This window comes from Micromesistius poutassou, assembly GCF_964030765.1.
Source record: "Micromesistius poutassou genome assembly, chromosome: 7".
Taxonomy (NCBI): Eukaryota; Metazoa; Chordata; class Actinopteri; order Gadiformes; family Gadidae; genus Micromesistius; species Micromesistius poutassou.
Genome location: NC_140277.1, coordinates 11,141,026 through 11,162,234, shown reverse-complemented (window position 1 = coordinate 11,162,234; position 21,209 = coordinate 11,141,026). Strand labels below are relative to the sequence as shown.

At 47.8% G+C, this 21,209-nt stretch overlaps 1 protein-coding gene across 2 annotated transcripts in view; it reads left to right on the top strand.

Annotated features, from left to right (window-relative positions):
- The window catches only part of adgra1b (adhesion G protein-coupled receptor A1b), a 111,774-nt gene extending 91,050 nt beyond the window's left edge, over nucleotides 1-20,724 (top strand). For both annotated transcript variants that reach the window (XM_084470534.1, XM_084470533.1), the window contains 3 exons: nucleotides 9,192-9,340; nucleotides 17,337-17,432; nucleotides 17,881-20,724. In XM_084470534.1, coding sequence (XP_084326660.1) covers nucleotides 9,192-9,340; nucleotides 17,337-17,432; nucleotides 17,881-19,399 — 1,764 coding nt within the window. In that variant the 3' untranslated portion in view covers nucleotides 19,400-20,724. The remainder of the gene's footprint in view (nucleotides 1-9,191; nucleotides 9,341-17,336; nucleotides 17,433-17,880) is intronic.
- Nucleotides 20,725-21,209: the final 485 nt, after the last annotated feature.

Genomic DNA, 21,209 nt, shown 5'->3' with positions numbered 1-21,209 from the left:
CTCCCTCCACTACCTCACTGTTGTACGCTGCAGTGCATTCTGGGAGGAATGCGGCGATGGGTCAGGGAGGAGGGGTTAATGTTTTGCCACCTTGGCCATTCCTGTCACAAGCACTTTAGCCGTCCTCCATGTCTGTCTCGCCGTGCACTTGTTCCACCCTGTACTGCCACAGTGCCTGATCTCGCGGCCCGTTCTGGTGTAGGAGGTGGAGTCACTCATTTATCCATCCTGGACGCCTGTCTCTCATTCCACACACCACCGACCTCGCCTGGCGTATGGATTATAACGTATGAGCTCCGGGCACTATGGATGATGTTTTTGTTTGTTATTGGCCCATCGTGGGCAGAGACAGATTGGATCAGCCTGGGTAATTAGTCCACACTGTTTAATTGATTGATGGATATACATTGAATGACTCCCTCTCCGCACCGATTCAGTATGTGCGGCAGCACATCTCATCTGATAGCAGATGAGACAGCACCTGGAGAATACAGAATGTTCAAAAGCGATGACTTAACAATACACGGCCCCAACCACTGGCATACTGGCACAGGGCCCGTCCAGGGGCTCTAGCTGGCCATTCTTCACTTCTTTTGCTTTGCACTTCCCCCGGGCTCCTTTGCTTATTGAGCACTTGGACCACCATGGGAGCTATGTATGGATGCTCCTAAGAGACTATAGCTCAGCATTCAAAACAATCACTCCAAACATACTGGTCTGCAGAGTCTGACTTAGACCTCCCCGTTCCCACCTGCGCCCCGATAACGGACTTCCTCACTAACTGCCAACAAATGATTCGACTTAGTCCCCACTCTACTACCCCCTTACGATCGGCTCTAGGCAGGGCTGAGGGCTGATTCCATTCCTCTATGGACTCCTCCTTGTATACGCCTATGACTGCACTCCAACCCACCCCACCGACAAAATTATCAAATTCATGGCTGATACTATGGTCAGGGGGAGACGAGTCGGCCTATAGAGAGAAGGTCCAGAGACGGGCCGCGTGATGTTTAGCCAACAACCTGACGCTGAACCCAATCAACTCAGGAAGCACTGCACAGACCCGGCCCCGCTCTATGTCAGCAGGGACTGTGTGGGAGGGTGTCCCTACCTTCTAATTCCTGGGTAGCCACTCTGGGGGCCTCTCTTGGACTGCAAACACCACTGCGGTTGTTAAGAAGGCCCAGCTGCGAGTACACTCCCTCAGATTGCTCTGCAAAAACCCGATGCTGGAAGAAGAGCTGCTGGAAGGCCATCTACGGCTCCTACAGTGAGAGCGGGCTGGGCGGATCCCAGGGAGGTACGCTGGCTGCTTAGCGTCAGACAGCAGAGCTCTCCAGAGGGATCAACTCTCCATCAAGTCCCTGGAAGATGTCTCCAGCTCGTACTGCCTCTGCACAGCCAAAAACCTTCTTAGGAAGGATTTGGCCAGTTAGACCCCAGGGTAATTGTTGATATTTGGCCATTCTCAGTTTGCGTTATTGTCTGTACTTCAGTCCGAATTCCTGGGCGTGTTCTTGATATGCCCATTTCACCAAGGATCGGATGGTAACTTGGCCAGCACAGATATCCCAGCATTTATTTTGGCATTCAAGCAAGGGCCGGCAAGCAACAGAGCAGTACAATGGGGGAAACCATTTAGATCATTTTTTAAGCGAGGAATCAATTGTTTTGAATATTAGTATTTTTATGGAAATTTATGGGCCGAAAAAAGGGCCGAAAAAACATTGTTGAGAGTTCCATAACTCTCAACAAAGCTCCATAAGTGGAGCTTTGTAAGAAGCTCCATAAGTGCCTGCGGGGCAAGCTAGCTGGCCAGTCAGCCACTAGCGCTCACAGACCCCTCGCCCCACAGACCCCTCGCCACAGACCACTGCAATTAACAGAGCAGACGGCGGAGGAAAAGCAGGCCAACAACTGTATAACAAACGTAATAAATTTAACAACAGAGTCGTTATTGTTTTTATTATAAATAGACATTACATTTTTAGTGTACAGTTGAGGAGCACTCAGCTGAGCTTCAATTGTTTTGAGTGATAAATCCCTAGGGTTATTGCGCAATACCAGCAAGAAACGCATTGTCTCAGACGGTCAACAGCGTTCTGCTTGCTCGTGACCTTGCGAGCACATACTTCAAAGGACAAGTAGCAAGTACGTTCTCCCCAAGAACACAAGTTCGGTCTTTGCATTCTTGGTAGTGAGAAAGGCCCATTGTCTATGTTGAGATGTCAATCAGACATGGATTTTGCTGTATGAATAGAACCAGAACAGTTTCTTGGTCTGTGAGCATGCGCAGTGGCATGTTTGTAGTTAGTTGACAAACACCCATAATTCTGCAATATTTTCGGCACTGTGATCATTAGGCTACCTGTGACGTCCCGCTGACAGGTTACTCCGCGTAGACTAAAAAGCCAGAGGCAGATGATGATATTATTGCGGCAGAAGTGCATCAAAAGTAGCCTCAGAATCACAGTGCTTAATGATTTGTGTTTTTGTAGGCTAACTGGCAGTTCTTGTGAATTGAAGTGACTATTCGGAACACATTTGAAGTCTTTGGAAAGTAAGTTATATTCCCCTCACCTGACCAGGAGATAGACTAGTGTAACTCTGGAAGGAAATGGAAGCAGCTCAGCTCAACCAAAGCAAATGCTAACCCAGTGAACTCCCTTTCTGGACACACAATGAAGAATTCCGGATTAAACAAGTCATCTGCTTGCAATGGGAAAATGCCAATTTACAGATATCTCTGCATAGCCCTTTATGGACTCAACTTGGACACCACCTGTTTGACCTGTTGCACTCTGGCACCAGACATAGGAACTGTTTCTTTCCCTGAGCCATAAGCACCTTTAGGGCTTTATCTTGCACCCAGCGCAATTGACTTTCTACACAGACGCATGTATCGTTGCTAGTTTGCACCCGGAGCAAAGCTGATTTTCCCCCGCAGCAACCAGGCGCCACTACACTTGTGCCTGGAGAGGCGTGTAGGCAAAAAGCAAATGCGTGTTCCGGCGCAAATGATACTTTACCGGGATATTTTACCGATCTAAACATTGCGCCAATACAATTGCTCAACTGACCGAACAATTCCTGTTCTAAATGCACTAGCAGATAGCGCAGTTGGTGTTGCTATTTTGACGTGCCATGGCAGGTCAGAACTGCAACATACGCTTACATACACGTAGGCTATACACAGCACAAACATGCAAACGATTAGCCTGATTTAAATATTATGATGTTAAAGATTGTTCATATGAGTAAAACTGCATAGAAATAGCATTTGGATTGTGGAAACTTTTTTTTTTCCATAGGGGCTGCATGAATGAACACAGTAGAGTCGGCTATGCCATGCGTTTAAATAATAATAACAATAATAAACTTGAGCATATATGTATATTCCAGCCTCCCAAAACAAAATCTCATTTTAAAATCTTGTGTAACAGCTGATACAGCGGTAAGTTGTACATTTAATTCAATGCATCTGCAAACACCGTACAGCAAACACATATTTTCTTGACAAGCCCATAACTTTCAGGATTGATGAATACGCATAATACAGTCCATGGCGATGTATATTAACGGGGGGACACATGCATATTATGAACACAAGTCGATAATGATAATGTATACAATACTGGTAACAAACGATGTTTGTTAATGTATTGCCGCATATCATTAAATAGACCCACAGTTGCGGCCACAGGACTGCGTCCGCATATCTTATATGTGTTAAGTTGTCTTTGCCGCAATTTGCATGATGACTCAGTGTTTCTGAAGTTGGAGAAGAAAATGCTCCATGTTTGAATTATGCCTATTATTTGGCCATAAACTGAGCCATTTGAAGTTTGAAATTCATGTGGTCATGCATCTGTCTCAGCGGAGAATGCAGACGCGCTGTCAAATTTTCAACTCGTCAATTCAAATACGCTGGCTCTTAAAGGGGATGGGAGATGGCACTCTCATTGGTTTATTGCACGGTGTCAGACCAACCCATTTTAGATTTTCGTCGGGCGCAAAGCTCATTTATCTCGGCGTCATAATAGCAACAGCGCCATAGAACCGCCCACAAAGCTACTTCGACTTTGCGCTTCACGTCTGCGTTTGAGACCGTCTAACTAGGGCCCTTAATGTCAAGAAGCAGTGAGTAGCCATCGTGTGCAATATGAAGATGTTGACTGTCTTCTTAGAGCAAACCAACAGGATCTTGTGTGATTATTATATTTATTCTAGTGCAACCACATTCATATTGGTGCAATGATACTTTTGTTCTAGTGCAAATTTTACAACTCTTTTTCGGGCCTGCATTGCCGGCTGTGGATGTTGGTGTGTTTACTGAGGCAGTTTTGTTTGTATGGCTTGGTTTCCCCGTGTCTTCTTTTTGCCTGGTTCTTTCTATGCTCTGATCAGGTGTAGCACTCCTAATTTGCTTGTATTCTGATGACAATAAAGGCTTTGTATTCTATTATATTTAAAATACAGCTCTTTATCTCATTGTGTCACGGGGGAGACTTTAAGCATGTTTGGTGCCGTCCTCCTCTTCCCAATCAGCCCTTACAGGATAACTCTCCGCCGGTTCGGGCACCAGCCCAGATTGCCTACTCATCCGCAGGGGACGCGGCAGGCCCCACCAGACACAATTTGGGATAATTACAGAGCCGCTGGAGGAAACGCGTGATAATCCACACATATGGATTCGAGTGCATCTCGCGCAGATGTGCGCATAATAACAAACACGCGCAGACACTCAGACACGGCGCGCACATGCAGGGATGTGCCCGGGAAGAGGCTTCGAGGGGATCTGAAGCCACGGCTTTAGCAGATCTCCCAGCTGGTTAAGCCACCACATCCCAGCTCCTTTCTGATCTTCCTCATTGTCCTCGCAGTCATCCGGCCTCCACGGCTCCGTGTCGTCATCTGCCTCACATTGCCCCCCCCCCACCCCCCGCCCCCTCCCCAACCCACTCGTCCTCATCCCCCACTAACCTCGACCTCTCTCTCCGTCCCTTGTGCCAGACGCGTCCTCCTATGTTTTCCCACATCAATCTATAACCATTTTCATGTACGGCCTACTCCTCCTCTCTAACATTACTCACTCCATCTCTGTCTCTGTGCTCCTCTATCCATCCTTGTCGATCCTGTCGCCTCCTGTCCTGTGTCGTCGGTGGCCCCTCCTTGGCCAGGCGGCATGTAAGGCTGTCAGGGGTAATAAATGATCACAGCCCCCTCACACCCCGCAGCCTTTGTGTTTCCGTTGTTTGACCTTCTCCCGACGACCACGAATACACAATCAGCTGTGCAGAAAAAAAAACGACAGCGTCATTAATTAACCTGAGAAGGCGGTTAATTTTTTTTTTTTTTTTGTGAAACATGGAGGCGGTGAAGGTGACCTCACTCCGGTCGAACTACCTGAGGGAGGCCTTTGATTCGGGCACGGCTGTAAGTGTGCCAGTGTGACATCACACGTTAGGAAAAAATGCCAGGCGAGAGAGAAAAGGTGTACCTGCTGTAATTTACGTTTCACTCCATTGACTCCATTCCGACCATTATTCTTGGCAGGGATTCATCACGTAGACCGTGGGGGCGGGGGGGTGGGGGGGGGGAGCAGCGCGATGCATGGTGCCAATAGAGATCAGCTTTTTAAGAGATCACTAGAATCAGATGCATTGATGAGCATATGGAACTGCTTCGACAATATGTCAGACATTTTATACATATTATTAACCGAATGGGACTTCTCTACAGAGATGAATATTGCCCTGCAATACACACTGAGATAAATGGTGCTGTTGAACTTGTTATTGACAAAAGCATGAAAACATTCATTCGAATGGCCAGCGTATCAGTAATTTGCCTTACATCTATATTAACTCGGAATGCTCAGATATGTTGTCATGTTATAGCAACAGCTGTGTAGTGTGGTTACAAGGCTGGTTCATGTTTCTCCAAAGCATACTGTGAATGTGCATGCCTGCATGGCCTTGTGGACATGGCTTTGGGACAACCTAATGAGCAATTAGGCTCATAAAATATCCCTCTGATTCAGTCATTAAATTCATTCCACTGTTCCACTTGACATTCTTATTGATTGGTAGAAAATGTGCATAATAATGATGTGTGTAATTTCTGTACTCCAATTAACATTATTAGAATCTCAATTCCATTGCGATGTAGGCATCACTTTATGAATTATTTCTGACAAGTGGAAATAATGCATCTGTTTAATTTCCCAAAAAATCAATAAATATGACTCATTTACAGAGGTCCTATCGTATGCTGGCTCCTTGTTTTTTTTCTGTTGAGGTACAAGGGAAGCCTCGGCCTTCTCAGCCACTAAGGGATTATTCTCAGAGGACAAGAGGGTTCAAAATAGCTTTCTCCCTCCATCCTCCAATCCATCCTCTATCCATCCATCCGTCTTTACACACTAATTCACTGTCAGGGTCAGCGTAACCTATTCTGCTGACGATACACTCGCACAACAATCACACGCAACAATGTTTTCCCTGTCTGCGATCACACTGTAGTCCATGGCGCTGCTCCTCCTTACTTTGGTTCTGTGCTAAGAAACCATAGCTAGTAAGCATTGTGGTAATATGTGTACATTTCAGTACATTGAAATCTTGCAGCCTTTAAACACTGGTAGCTTTAAAGTGCCACCACGACCCATTGCTTACTGATGCTTGCAGTACTGAAGGGACAATGACAAGGGACATGCAGTACTGAAGGGACAATGGCTGTGGAGCAACCGGAACCTGCTTCAGGGGAAGGGGATTGTTAATGTTCCACTGAATGGACAAGATGTACTCCTTAGGTATAAGTCTAGTTATCCATTGTGGTTTAAGTCATCAGTGACGGTGAACAGTGAAGAAAGGCTTGGATAATACTAATAAAATAAATGAGCAGCATATTCGAATATTTCATACCTTGAAATTGTTGATGACTCTTTTAGCCTTCACTGCTTAATAGCAAGTCCAGGTGATAAGAAGGACAGACTGCTTTCGCTTATCTAGGAGACATGGACAATCAGTCTCTTAGATGTGATTTATTCCTCAAGGGAACTCATTTGTTTTCTGGCGAAAATTCATAATAAATATTGCACAGATTTTCAACAACTCACGGGCACTTTTATTGTGCATTAATATCATACATTGTCAAGAACCATTACAAGAGTGTATTAAGCCTAGCCCTCAGTGGCAAACATGGAGTAATAATAAGATTGTGAAGCGAAAAAAGCTAATTAAGAAGCAAATTGAGCAACCAGTCGAGTGTGCAGTCTGCCCCCTAGAGGTCAGAGAAAGATGAATGCATCTTTAAGTATCTTGCACATATTATACAAACATCGCTCCCAGCATGCTGGCCAACAACATCGCTCACCGCTGGCCCCACCCCAGGACTATGAGCCTCCAATCATAACGTTTAGAGCCCTTTAAGTACTAAGCTGGTTTGGCTAGGTACACATTGAAATCCTCCTTTGCAGTCTTATAAATTCTCATAGACAAAAATATAATAACCCAATAAACGCTGGCTAGTGCGGGATGCCACTACCCTTCCATTGAGGTAATGCCCGTATCATCTTTTCCCTGTGGGCATGTTTGGTCATTTAGTCATTTTCGGTTTTTAGGAGGGACATAATGTGGACTGCAAATCGGTGATTGACTCACCTGAGCATTATATCTCTTCTCCCCTTCTCCTCTCTCTCTCTCTCTCTCTCTCTCTCTCTCTCTCTCTCTCTCTCCATCTCTCTGTGTCTTTCTCTGTCTGTCCGTCTGTCTGTCTATGTTTCTCTCTCTCTCTCTCTCTCTCTCTCTCTCTCTCTCTCTCTCTCTCTCTCTCTCTCTCTCTCTCTTACTTACTCTTCCTTCTCCCTGTCTGTAACCATTAAAGGAGACAGATCTGGACTCCTTTCTGGGCTAGCAGACCGGGGAGAATTATTGTATTCGGTGTCTGTAAGATTTATTGGTGCTGATTGCTCCGAATAGAAATTATGTTGGCGCATTGTAATTCTATGAACGTTTTCAAATCCTATCCCCTTACGTCTTGGGCTTTTTGTAAATATTCACGCAGTTTGAGTCTAACCACCTCACTAAAGTCTCTGAAACACAGCGAAACACCCAATCTAACCTCCCCCACCCCATCCACCCCCTCGTTCTCAGTGTACCTCAGTGAAACACAAGTTATGAATGTTAAAGCGCCAAGGCGGAAAAAAGAGGCCTGTTTTATGTGGGTTTTAAGTGTATCCCAGTACAAGCTGTACTGCCGAGGCGTTGACAGAACTGCCATTCTTATTGTCATTTGGTATTCGTCACACGCACGTCTAGTCCTCCAACTTGACAGATAACATAGGCCCTCTTCCCTCCACTTCAACAGCAGGGCTTTGCTCTTATCCCAGAGACACCCGCTTCTCCCCTTGATATACTTTACTGGCAACTTTCCTATTTTATTTTAAAAACTGTCTTTCTCCTATTTTAGTGCATTTTAGGCTGTGGGATGGGTAGAAACTGCAGCCCGAGGCATCAAACGATAAATGGTAAAATAAACACAGGTAGCGGCGCGTCCTTGGAGTGACATTGATTGCGTTGGCGCCGGCGGAACATGTGGCGAGCTGCTCCTCGCTCAGCCGCGACGAGCCCGATCAAGTGGAGATGCGTGGCGGACCGTCTCCGCAGCACAGATGGCGAGACAACACGGCAACAATACGAGGATACACAGACAGGGCTCCCGAGGAGGGCCTGGCCACGTATGCATTTGATGAGATGAGATCTGGTGGCGGCCCCTGACCCTGATGTGTGAACGTGTGAAAGGGCGTCACACCCTGAGACCCTGGAGGGACTTTAAAACGGGGCGTACAACCCACGACGTTCTGACAGACCGTACCTTGTACTCTCTGGATCCAAGAAATGATCAAATGAGTGTTATTCAAAATTCTAATATTTGACTGACTTGATATAAATACATTTTGAATCTATGTTGGCTGCTCTAGGTTCAAGTCTATGGTGGGCATTTGCCCCTTTTTTGGGTTGCTTTACAGACTAAATCATTAATCATTGAATAATAATGATAATTAAAAAAAAAGGATGGATTAATAAACAACGAAAACAATCTTCATTATGAGTTGTTGCCTTGGGGTGCAACAACCCATCGCATTGGCTGGAGATCACATGGTAACCTGTGTGTCTCCTGTGTGTCCCAAGGTGGGCGTGGCACTGCACTACTCCACCCTCTCCACCATGCTATGGCTGGGGGTGACGGCCAGGAACATCTACACGCAGGTGACCAAGAAGCCCCCCCAGAGCCAGGACGGAGCCCCGCCCCCCGCTCGGTCCCGCCAGCCCCTGCTTAGGTAAGCACCCTCATCCTAACGACCACACACACACACACAGACTCAGACACACACACACTCACAGAGTCAGAGACACACACACACACACACACACACACATCGACACTAACATCACCACCAGCCGGATCCAGCATGGCAGATGGTAGATAATGGGTCTGCGTGTGTGTGTGTGTGTGTGCGTGCGCGCGTGCGTGTGTGTGTGTGTGTGTGTGTGTCAGTGCACATGCACAAGCTTTACCCTTATCCCATTTAACGACTCAGTGTTTAGCACAGCTTGCTCTGTGTATATTCTGAGGTCAAGGACTGCTCACAGCATGAATCTACACTTTTTTCGATAGAGGGCAGGGGGAAAACAAGCTCTGAACAAGCCTTTGCTATGGTAGGATCAAAGTAGTATCAGTGTATGACTTCCCGACTGGCCATTCCTTTGGAAGTTTGGATCATTTGGATCAACATGTATTGAATCCACAACACTGCGATCGGTAGATTTGTTTTCCTTCTCAAATTGCGGCACAACAGGAGCAGAATATATTTTGCATTATCTACATGTGGGCACTTTTCTATTTTCTCTGTGTAATTAAAGTGTCAAAAGCAATGCGTTTGTTGAAGTGCGCTTATTGCCAATTTATTTATTCCCATTATTTCCGTGTGGCTGTTGGGGGCTCATTTTTTTCCGTGTGTTTCGGACGACGCCCGTGACGAGCCCTGCGCTCGGCTGACTTATTGGAAGGTTTATCCGCAGAGACATTCTCTGGCCTCGTTTACCTCGGCCTGGGCCTCACGCTGTGTTGACGTTAATGTCAGACAATTCCCTGTTTAGCCCGCTCTTGGCTCCATTTCTTTGCGCAAACAGTGTCTGGAAGTGCTGTGAAAATGAGTGGGATGGATGCTGACAGGGTGGGGGGGGGGGGGGAATTGTCTGGGGGGGATGGGGGGGGCGATGCCTTCGTATTAATCAGCTTTAATTCCTGAATGAAGTCTCATTCACTCCTGGATTGTCTCACGTGCCTCAGAGGTGACATTCAAGGTGGAGGGTGCTGCTTAGCAACGGCAGCGGCGACGGAGGGAGCCGTCATTGCCGTTGACTAGCATCTGTCCAGGGGCGTGAATATATATATATATATATATATATATATATATATATCATTGTATGTCAATATGTAAATTAGATTTTTTAATTAAAGTCAAGCCCGACGTGAACGCACGCTGCCGATGCTTATCAGGAGCACCTTGGCTTATCGTCGAACCTCCCCACCCCGCTTGCCCCCCTGGTTTGAATGTGCAGTGCATCTGTGTGTGAGATTTATACAGAGCCGATGTCGGCTGTCGACGACACCTTTGGAATGCTGTTACAAATGAGACCGCGGCCTCTGTTGTTTTGTTTCATTCGTTTCATTTTCAGGCATGTGTGATGGGATCGCTTCTAATTCACTTATGCATTCAGCAAGTGTTTACAAGCCAAGGTTATTCATCATTATTATGCTGTAAACAGTCAGGCGTCTTTCACTGAGGTAGCACGGGCGAGCTTGCTGAGGGGGGCCGTGTCGTGGGGCTTATTTCCCTCTTATTAAGTTCACTTCTGCCAAACCACATTTGGCAGCGTGTGCATTCTAATGTCAATCTCATTGAAACAGATGTGTGGCACTTACACACGGAGCACGTACACTTAGATGCTAGTAAAATTATACTACATAGTGTGTGTGTGTGTGTGTGTGTGTGTGTGTGTGTGTGTGTGTGTGTGTGTGTGTGTGTGTGTGTGTGTGTGTGTGTGTGTGTGTGTGTGGTATGAGCTATGTCCGAAGCAGCCATTCACCGGGGAATGTCGGGGGCCGTTTCTGATTGGCTGTGGGCCGGTGTTATGGCATGAAGGAAGGACCTTTGTGTTGTGTGGCTCTGTTGGCACTCAGGGATGCACAGTGCCTGGAGGGAGGTCAAACACGTGGTGCAGCAGGATACTTATCAGTCTAAATCAGTGGCGGCTGCTGGTCTTTCAAAGAGGGGAAGCTCATTTTCGGCCTACATCATATAAATTGTCAATTTCTGTTCCTTTTCAAGGAAATGCTCTGTGACCCTGTCATACCAACTAGCTGTATTCTCCAGTGACTTGACCAGTGTCCTCTCAATGGCCAGCAGAGCTAGGCTGCTTAAACGGCCATGGCCCATTGTGTTATGGGTGTAGGACTTGAGCCATTTTAAACAGGAGAAGCTCCTTTCTACACCTGCAGATGTAGCTCCAATTGTTGCCACTAATGAGAACAGTTTGTAAAGCTGAGGCATTGCACTGTCAAACTCCATGTCTTTAAGGAACACCAAGAAATCACACAGCTTTCCCCTGCCACCCGCAAATCCTGATCTGAATACAGGGCTTGAAGTTCAGACCTCAGGCTCCCTGAATCAAATTGATGGACAACTACCAAAACGATATTAAACTTGAACAAGGAAATGTGGGAATTATGTTAAACTGAAACAAGGAATTGGGTGTATAAAATTGTCTAGCAATTTCGCCAAGCAAATATACAGAAATTGGTTACAGTTTGTCTTTCGACTTGCTTGCAAAATCTGCAATGGGACTGAGGACTAAAGAGAGCTCCTGCAATGTTTTATAGTTCAAAATCGCTGTCACTCAAATGGCAACTCAGTCTTTCGCAAACCCTCCGATTATCACGCAGAAGCCCAGCGTCCAGGCCAGCCCACTCCTCCATTCACCCCCAGAGACGCTGAGTGTCCGTGGGAGGGACATAATCGCAGCATTATCCAATGACCGACTTTCGACGCACTAAAAAAAGCTGTTCTATGCAGCCCCATTGAAGTGGATGGATGCTGAGCTTCAACAGGCAAATGCAATGTGACGCTATGGGAATGAATGAGAAGGACATTGAGTCAGTCGACCTGCGATAAGCAGCTGATTCTGAACGAACTCGTATTCGAGATGGACGTGTTTTAATGCATTTTTAGTAAATTAAATGTTATATATTTGACACAATATATATATTTGAAACAATATAAATTTTAGGGGAAGCTGAGCTTCCCTTGCAGTCTTAGAGAAATCGCCACTGGTCTAAATCTATAACCTTGAAGCCATAAAACCGGATCTTTCTGTATATTTTCAACTGGATGATTGACAATAAACTTTGGCATGCAAGTGAATATTTGTGTAGGGATTGTGTTGTCGCCATACTTTAAAAACGTTATATTCTGAGACTTCATGGTGGTTCATCTCAACGTAAAAGGCCTCAAGCATGAGTCTCCAAGTTCCCGTCCCTCCTCTACCCCCCCAGTACAAAGGCCTCTTCTCCCAGGAAAATCCTCAGACACCCCGTTCTCACCCCTTTTCCCACCCCTGCCACCTGGATCTTGTCGAGGAGCAAGATAACTGGTCACCTCTCGCCAGGGGGAATAAGATAATGTGTGTGTGCGTGCTCTTCCGTTCAGGCTGAAGGCAGACAGGTGGGGGGGGGGGTTATGCGACAGCCCAGTCGCACCGTTACCGTGATTGACTGTAATGCCCGCCGTCAGACGGCCAGACGCATCCAGACAGCGGGAGACAAATCAATTTCTCCTCTGCTCAAAATCATCCTCTCCGTCCTCTTCCGAAACCAACCACCCCCCCCCCCCTCCCGCCGTCACAACCTCCACATCCATTTCCACCCCGCCGCCACCACTCCACCACTTTTCCACCACCCACAACAACACCGGCCCTCCATCCGCCAGCCCCACCCGCCCCGGACGCGGCCCTCCGTCAGCTACGTGACGGTGGTATATTGGCCTGTCAGCCGAATAAAGCAATCTGGCCCATCCCGCCGACCTTTGGCCTGAAATCCCCCGCGCCGTATTGAACCAGGAGATTTGAGAACCTCCGCTCATCCGATTAACTCGCTGTCACAACCCCCGAAGGCTGATGCGTGCCCGACATCTGAGTGCAATATTTCACTTTCCATACAAAATGTTTGCCCCGCCCCCCCTTCTTCAGTGAAACCGACTCAGGACCACAGCCCACCAGAGCAGTCCACCCTTTATCGGACCTCTCTCTGACCACCAGGTGTGGTGTTGATCAGACATTACAGGCCATTCCTGAACCCATCCTTTAGTGACATCACAAGTGGGAGTGTCCAGATATCTGATGTGCGATGGACAGATCAGCCAACAAGTTGGTTCAGTCCACTGCGTGGGCGGGTAGGCTGATCTTTCTATCGTCCATCTGGGTGGACACTCCCACATGTGGTTGATTTTGAAATGGCTTGTAGTGGCTAATAAACATCACACCTGGCGGTAAGATAGGGGACTGTTAAGATATTAGGTGTGTTTCAGTAGCGGCTCAAAAGGATTTCCCCACAAGTGCTATGGTACCTTGTAGAAGGCGATACTGATTACTGCAATAACGTTAGCATCACTGAGAGTGTTCAGCCTGCTGTCACCGTGGACCATGCTAAATAACCCAGCGCTCCCCAGAATGAGACCCTTGCCATGTTGCAATGGGGTGACGGTGCCTAGATTCAGTAGCAGAGTTATCGCTGTAATTATAAACACCTATTTAGTGTTTCACTTTAATTTATGTGTCTAAAGGGAGCTCAAACTAAGCTTAATAAATAAATTGAGCAAAAAAAGGAAAGGTTTTGTATATTTTTTTGGCTTGATTGAATTTTGGTTTAACCTGAATTTCCCTCTCCAGGAACCAAAACCAGTTTTTATGTCTCTAATTCAAAGGAATGTGTGAGTGTTTGAGCAGCTTAGTGGCACCTGTTGACAGAACCGAGAAGCACAGAGTTTAATAACAGGTAGCCCCTGAGTTGACGAGAGTGAATAATCCAATTAGTGTACTCAAGGGGTTTTTTTTTTCTTCAAAATGTCAAGAGGGCATATTCCTGCCACCATGGTCTGTGTTACGGGTCTGTGGCTGAATGCTGCTTCTAGCATGAAAATGCCAACTGCACTTTTGTGCTTTTGCCCTTTTAACACTATTGACGAACCAAACCAACCATGACTGACTTGTATGTATCTGCTGGGGAAGTGAGGATGCACTTCGTTCCCCGATTTGTATGTTTCCGTATGGTCTTATTTATCGGTTGGCGGGAATCAGAGAATCAGTCAGAGAATCAATTCAAACATAACGAATCGAGCCGTCAATAGGCTTACTTGCCAAATGTGCTAGCAAATGTTGAGTGTATTATTTTTTTTTTTTACATCTGACAGGATATTCAAAATCAGCACTCTTGTGGTAACTGAAAGTAATCTTATCAGTATGGTACACTGTCTTACATTTTTTTTTATTATTATTATTCTGCCTAAATAAATAAATTATATCAATAACAAATCTAACTGTCGGATCGAATCACAGCAAAACTCATGATTTCGCATTGAACTGAAACGCATACATTTTCATATCGCGTCGCCTCAGACTCAAGCTATGGTTGCTGTATTGTATCGGAGCCCATGTAGCAAGATGGGTATAGCATAGGGCTTGAATGGAGGGATGCACATCCCTAATTCGTCTCCATGGAAACATGACATTAAAAGCACCAATCTCCACAAAGACTCAAGCTATATACCAGCTGCACTATTGGGCTATAAAAAGTAAAAACTCTGAATTAACCATAGATAGTTTTTCTCTCTTTCTGGTTTATTACAATACCATGTGTCAGCACAGTTGTGAATCACTCCTTAACTATAATATTCTGGCACTCCTTTAACTATATGGCTATCAGCCCTCTGTCCCACATAGATTCATACACCCTGTTCCAGGCCCAGACACCGACCAGGAAGGGCAGAACAGAGGACAGTGCATCGCCGTAGGCACAGTTGAGGACCGGAGAGGGATGGGGTGTAGCCACTATGTAGCTATTATCTACTCACTAAAAGGCCCTTCAGGGACTATGTAGATTGGATGATTGTTGCTACTAAACTTGGTTTGCACGAAAATGCAGAATAAAGCCCATCTCTGCGTATGCTTCCTGCTAAGGCTGGTGGGGGACAGAAGGTCCTCTTTAATGGAGTGGTCTAGAGTGCCGGTGCTAGCGCTCGCAGGCGCTTCTGCTAGCCGGCCTTCAGGCGTACGTGCGGATGCCTGTGGTGCAGTGTGAAGCCTTAAGAGGCTGTGAGGGTCCGGAAGCCTCCGGGGGGGAGGCCCGCCTTGGGTGGCGGGGGTTAGGGTGGGAAGGGTGGAGGGAGATGGTTGGGGTTGGGTGTCTCTCTACATTGGCCTGGCTCTCCTTATTTACGCCGTCCGTCTGACAGGTGTGTAAATGGGTTTTCCACCAGAGGAGGTATCCCCCAGGACGGTGATACCCACCCACGCGCAGCCCCCTGCCGCATTCAGAGGCGGTGACAGCCCCCCCCCCCCCCTCACCCCCAGATAACCTCCCCCCCCCCCCCCTCCCCGTCTTCCTCTCCCGCCACCAGCCAACTCACCAGGCACACGGCTTGATTGTAATTGAATCTTAGGAAACAGGGAGTGTTCTCTGTGTGATGGGGAGGAGATGAGCAGAGAGAGAGAGAGAGAGTGAAGGAGAGACAGGGGGGCAGGGGGACAGAGAATGTGAGATTAAGAGAGAGCGAGACAGAGAAGAAGATGGAGTGTTGGGAAAGGTTAGCCCCTGAGAGAGAGAGAGAGAGAGAGAGAGAGAGAGAGAGAGAGAGAGAGAGAGAGAGAGAGAGAGAGAGAGAGAGAGAGAGAGAGAGAGAGAGAGAGAGAGAGAGAGAGGGGCGACGCACAGTGTATATAGCAGATTCTGGCTGCAGCTGGCTTCAAGATGTTCAAGGGCCCCTTGTACACACACATATGCACATATACACACAGACACACACACACATATACAAACGCAAACACATACACACACACAACAGCACATGTAGATAGCAAGAAATTGACAGGAATGTTTGCTTCCTCTAGTAACTGGTTGCAAATGCAACGCCTACAGTATAATTAGAAATAAAGGGCAAACAAGTGTACACAGGATGAGCCAGAGCACTCTACTTGTCTTTGGTGGACTGTAGGGTCACACCTAAAGATTACATTGTGCTTGGGGCGTCTTGCAGGCGTCATTCAAGCAGCGCTGCAGACACCGTTTGGTTGTGCCCGAAGTCAGGTTGTTGTGGAGCTCTTGAGAGCCCAGAAAGCATGATCAAATCAACCATTTTCCCCATTAATATTAATATATTATATTAATAATGATATGATATATTAATATTTGGGAACAATTGAGTTTTGGCTGTTGTGGTTGAACTTAATGATATAGTTCAAATCATATCTTGAGCCTTGTTTGTTTCCACATACTAGGATGACGACCTGCCATTCCGCTCCCATTGCACAATACCACAACAGAAATGGAGATCACGTTTGTGTTTGATAAAGACTGATAGAGACTGATAATAGCTCAGGGAACCGGAGAGGTGAACCGGTCGTTTCCTCACCATGATCGCTAGAAAATAGCGCTGGAGAAAAGACATTCCACCTCTGCCACTGGTTGCTGCTTCAGCCCCTGACATCACACATTAGCATACAGTTAAATAGTTAAATAGATTTAAACTCTCCTTATCGCCCTTGGCATGGACATCGCACCTCTCACTGCTGCCACAGCGGCGGCCGCTCCCCGTTTCCAGCCCCCATTCAAAGTGAATGGCTGCCGGCAGCGTTTGCTGCTCATGAATCTTTTGGTGGGGCCGCACGTCTACTCTCTGTTACTCTACCGATGCTGCCAGGATACCTTCTATTCCACCCTCACCATTTGGGGTGATAAACTCTCCATTTCTCTCTCTCTCTCTCTCTCTCTCTCTCCCTATTCATTAATATCCCTGTTAATAATAATAACAAACATGCATATCATTCAGAAGTGTACACCTTTTTTAATGTATTTTGTCTGCTCTCCCCCCCTCTCCCTGCCATCCATCTTCTCTCTCTCATTCTCTAACCACTCTCTCTCTCTCTCTCTCTCTCTCTCTCTCTCTCTCTCTCTCTCTCTCTCGCTGTACTGCCTCTGTTTCCCTTCCTCCCCTCCTCCAGGTTTTATTTGATCAGCGGTGGGGTGCCCATCATCATCTGCGGGGTCACGGCAGCTGTCAATATAGACAACTATGGCAGCGGAGAGCAGGCGCCATAGTAAGTCCAGCGTTTACCGGCCGTTCTCAAGGTCAAACTGCTCCCACGACCCCTGCTTTCCTCCACCGAGCAGCACATGCTCCCCGTGGAGGCACTGACCTCGTTAGCTTCACCTCCCTTTCCTTCAAAGTAAAATCGATCCAGATTCCAAATCCAATTATTTTCCAAAAAACTTGAAGATAGGTGTGTTTTTTTTTTGTTTTAAGGTACACACCAGGAACAACTTTTGTTGTGTTGGCAAATGATGAGCATTAGTTGATTGATTTGAAGTGGGGAGGCATGTGCAACATGTCACGTTTTTTTAAATAGCTTGTTAATCTTGTACAAAACTTGACTTTTTGTATGCTTGTGTGTGTGTGTGTGTGCATGTGCGTGTGTGTGTGTGTGTGTGTGTGTGTGTGTGTGTGCGTCCTGCCTGCCTGCCTGCCTGCCTGCCTGCCACCCACAGCTGCTGGATGGCCTGGGAGCCCAGCCTGGGCGCCTTCTTCGGCCCCGTGGCCCTCATCGTCCTGGTGACGTGCGTCTACTTCCTGTGCACCTTCATCGTGCTCCGGCAGCACCCGGAGAGGAAGTACGAGCTCAAGAGGCTGTCGGAGGAGCAGCAGAGGCTGGCCGCCGTCGACATGCCCACCCACTGCCACCAGGGGGCCGAGCCGGGGGCCCCGGGCGGCGCCGGGGCGGGGCCCGGCGGCGGCGGGGGGGGCCACTGCCCCGCCGGCTGCCCCGGCATCCCCATCAACCCGGCGCTGCTGGCCAACGAGCACTCCTTCAAGGCCCAGCTGCGCGCCGCCGCCTTCACCCTCTTCCTCTTCCTCGCCACCTGGACGTTCGGCGCGCTGGCCGTGTCCCAGGGCCACTTCCTGGACATGATCTTCAGCTGCCTGTACGGGGCCTTCTCCGTCACCCTGGGCCTCTTCATCCTCATCCACCACTGCGCCAAGCGCGACGACGTCTGGCACTGCTGGTGCTCCTGCTGCCCCGGTCACCGCGGCAACAACGGAGGCGGGGGCGGCGGCGGAGGAGGAGGAGGAGGAGGAGGAGGCCCCGGGCGGGGGTCGTGCGGTCAGGGGAGGCCGAAGGTGGCCAACGTCAACGGCGACACCCCGGGGCACGGGCACGGCCATAAACACTGTCACCACGACGCGCCGTGCCCGGGCAAGGCCCTGCTGGGCTGCGGCCACTGTCCGCACGCACTGCCGGCGTCGCAGAACCACGTGACGTGCCTGGCCCCCGTGGCGGTGCCCTGCTGCGCCGCCCTGCACAGCCAGCAGCTGATGGAGGAGGAGCCGGCGCCCACGCACGTGCTGCTGCACGCCGACCCCGAGGGCTACCGGCCGGGCATCCACCTGCACCCCTGCCTCAAGAGCGGCTCCAGGACTAAGGGCCGCCCGTTCGGCCGCCCCCCCCCCCACCACCACCAGGCCGGGCCGGCGGCCGGCGACAAGGAGTACGCCTATCACATTCCCTCCAGCGTGGACGGCGGCAGCGTGCACAGCTCGCACACCGACAGTCCCCACAGCACACACGAGCGCCACGCGCACGTCTGCCCCCACCTGGCCCTGGAGGGCCACCAGGAGGGCCACCACGTGTGCCACGCCGCCGCGTCGGCGCACGAGGCGCTGTCGTGCCACAACCCGTGCCACCGGCACATCTGCTGCGCCAAGGCAGACCTTTTCCCGGCCATGTGCCACGCGGAGGCCGGCGATGCGGCCGGCACCTTCCTGTGCGGCTGCGGCAAAATGGCGGAGGACGACCTGATGCCGCCGCCGGCGCACCAGCAGCAGCAGCAGCAGCAGCAGCAGCAGCAGCACCTGGAGATGCACGCGCCGCGCAGACAGTCCTTCCCCCAGAACCCGCCCAACCAGAACGGCATCCTGAAGGGGGGGCTGCACGAGGGGCTGCTGTTCGCCTCGGACGGCACCGGTAATATACGTACCGGGCCCTGGAAGAATGAAACTACCGTGTAGTGCTGTGCCGGGGGGGGGGGGGGGGGGCTCCGCCCCCGGGGGCGAGCTCCCGGTCGAGGAAAATACAAAAGGATGAGACCTCCCGTCTGCCCAGCCCCCTTCCTTTAGGATTCAAATCATCCGTTTATTTTGGTTTCCACGTTGTTCGCGTTCCTCGTTTGTCCTGTTTTACTGTATAGAAATATGGCGTCTACATCCTGGCTCGCCCCACACAGGGTACAAAGGACAAGATATCCTCCTTTTAAGAATAATTTGTAAATGTGTGTCACATCATGCGACGAGGTGTTATTGAGGGTGTGTTTGCCACCTCGTAATGCTACGGATATATATAGATATATATTAATATATACATAAGAAAAATGAGTGGTCGATGCGTATGAATATGTGTGTTAGTGCTCATATGCAACTCTGCAAGATCATTTTTCTAAACTTTAGATCTGAATCCATCGACTAGTCTGTACCTCCAGAACTCTCCAGAAGAAGATAAAGTTGTGACATTCCTGTGTTAGACAACTAAACCAGCAATTTTCAAACACCACTATTACATTGTGAAAATTAAACGCAAATGGAAAAACGAGCAGCACTCCTCCAGGTTGATGTTGATTGTGATGTCTGTATGATGTTTTGATTTTTTAAGAGAATTAAATGACAGTATCAATGACGGGTAGAGTTGGTTCCATTCCACATCAGGAGAACTAATTATATGTCATTATACTGCAATGTTTATTTCTACACTGTGCAAAATAGAGCCAGGTCTTCACAGCGAGTTCATCGCCCAACTGTTGTGCCATTTTTTTCTCTTCCACTCGAATCATGCGAGCAACTAGACATTGTAAATCAATATTTGATGAATTGTCAATCATTACCGGCTGCGGAATTTATATTTGTAAAAAGCTACACTTAACAGTTTTACAATAAAAGTGTTATTATCAGTGTGCCAAAAGACAAACATTAATTTGCCTAATTATACGTTGTGAAACGGATTACATCGTTTTCTCACTTGCTGATAAAAATCTAAAACAATTGCTGAATATTTAAAATAACATTGACCTTCGGCAGATTTAGCCCAAAAAATGCAGTCAGTTATTTTTTTAGACATCTATATACATATAAATATACATATACATATATATGTATATACATATACATATATATGTATATACAGTATATATACAGCAGCCCCAAAGTGTGCATGCCTTGTTGTATGTTCTACTGTGTTTTATATTTCTAGTGTTAATCAATGCCCAATTATTAACAGCTGCCATATATACTGTTTGTCTCTTGATCCGAGTGGACTAGTGCAATTTGCCACAAATCTTTTATATTTAAACTGGCACTGCGTACATTTTTTCCTAAAGAGGCACATTCTTTCTAATATAAATAAAAAGTAACAATAAAAATATCAATCAAGGCTTCAATTGAATGGGTTTCACCACAGTAAAGTAGTTTGGTCAGGTGTGACCTTCAGGAACTTCAGCTCCCTAGCTCTAACCGGCCACACAACAACAATGCTGCTGCATGTTCCTCTCTATGTGAGTTTTGTTGTGCTGTATTGCAATATTTAGCTACACCTCAGTCCAACACTGAAAAATGTATGGTCAGTCAAATTAGGTGGTGGTATTTCTTTCACACAGCGCAGGTTTTGTGGATTTTGAACATCTCCATGTGTCATCCTATTCTCTCTCCCTGTGTGGTTTAACTGGTCCATTTAGAAAAAAACGAACCAGGCCATAACAGTGGAGCAATGGCTTTCGGTGAAGACAACTTGTGCAGACACGGGCCAAAGCTGGGTTATGGATGGGTCCGTTGT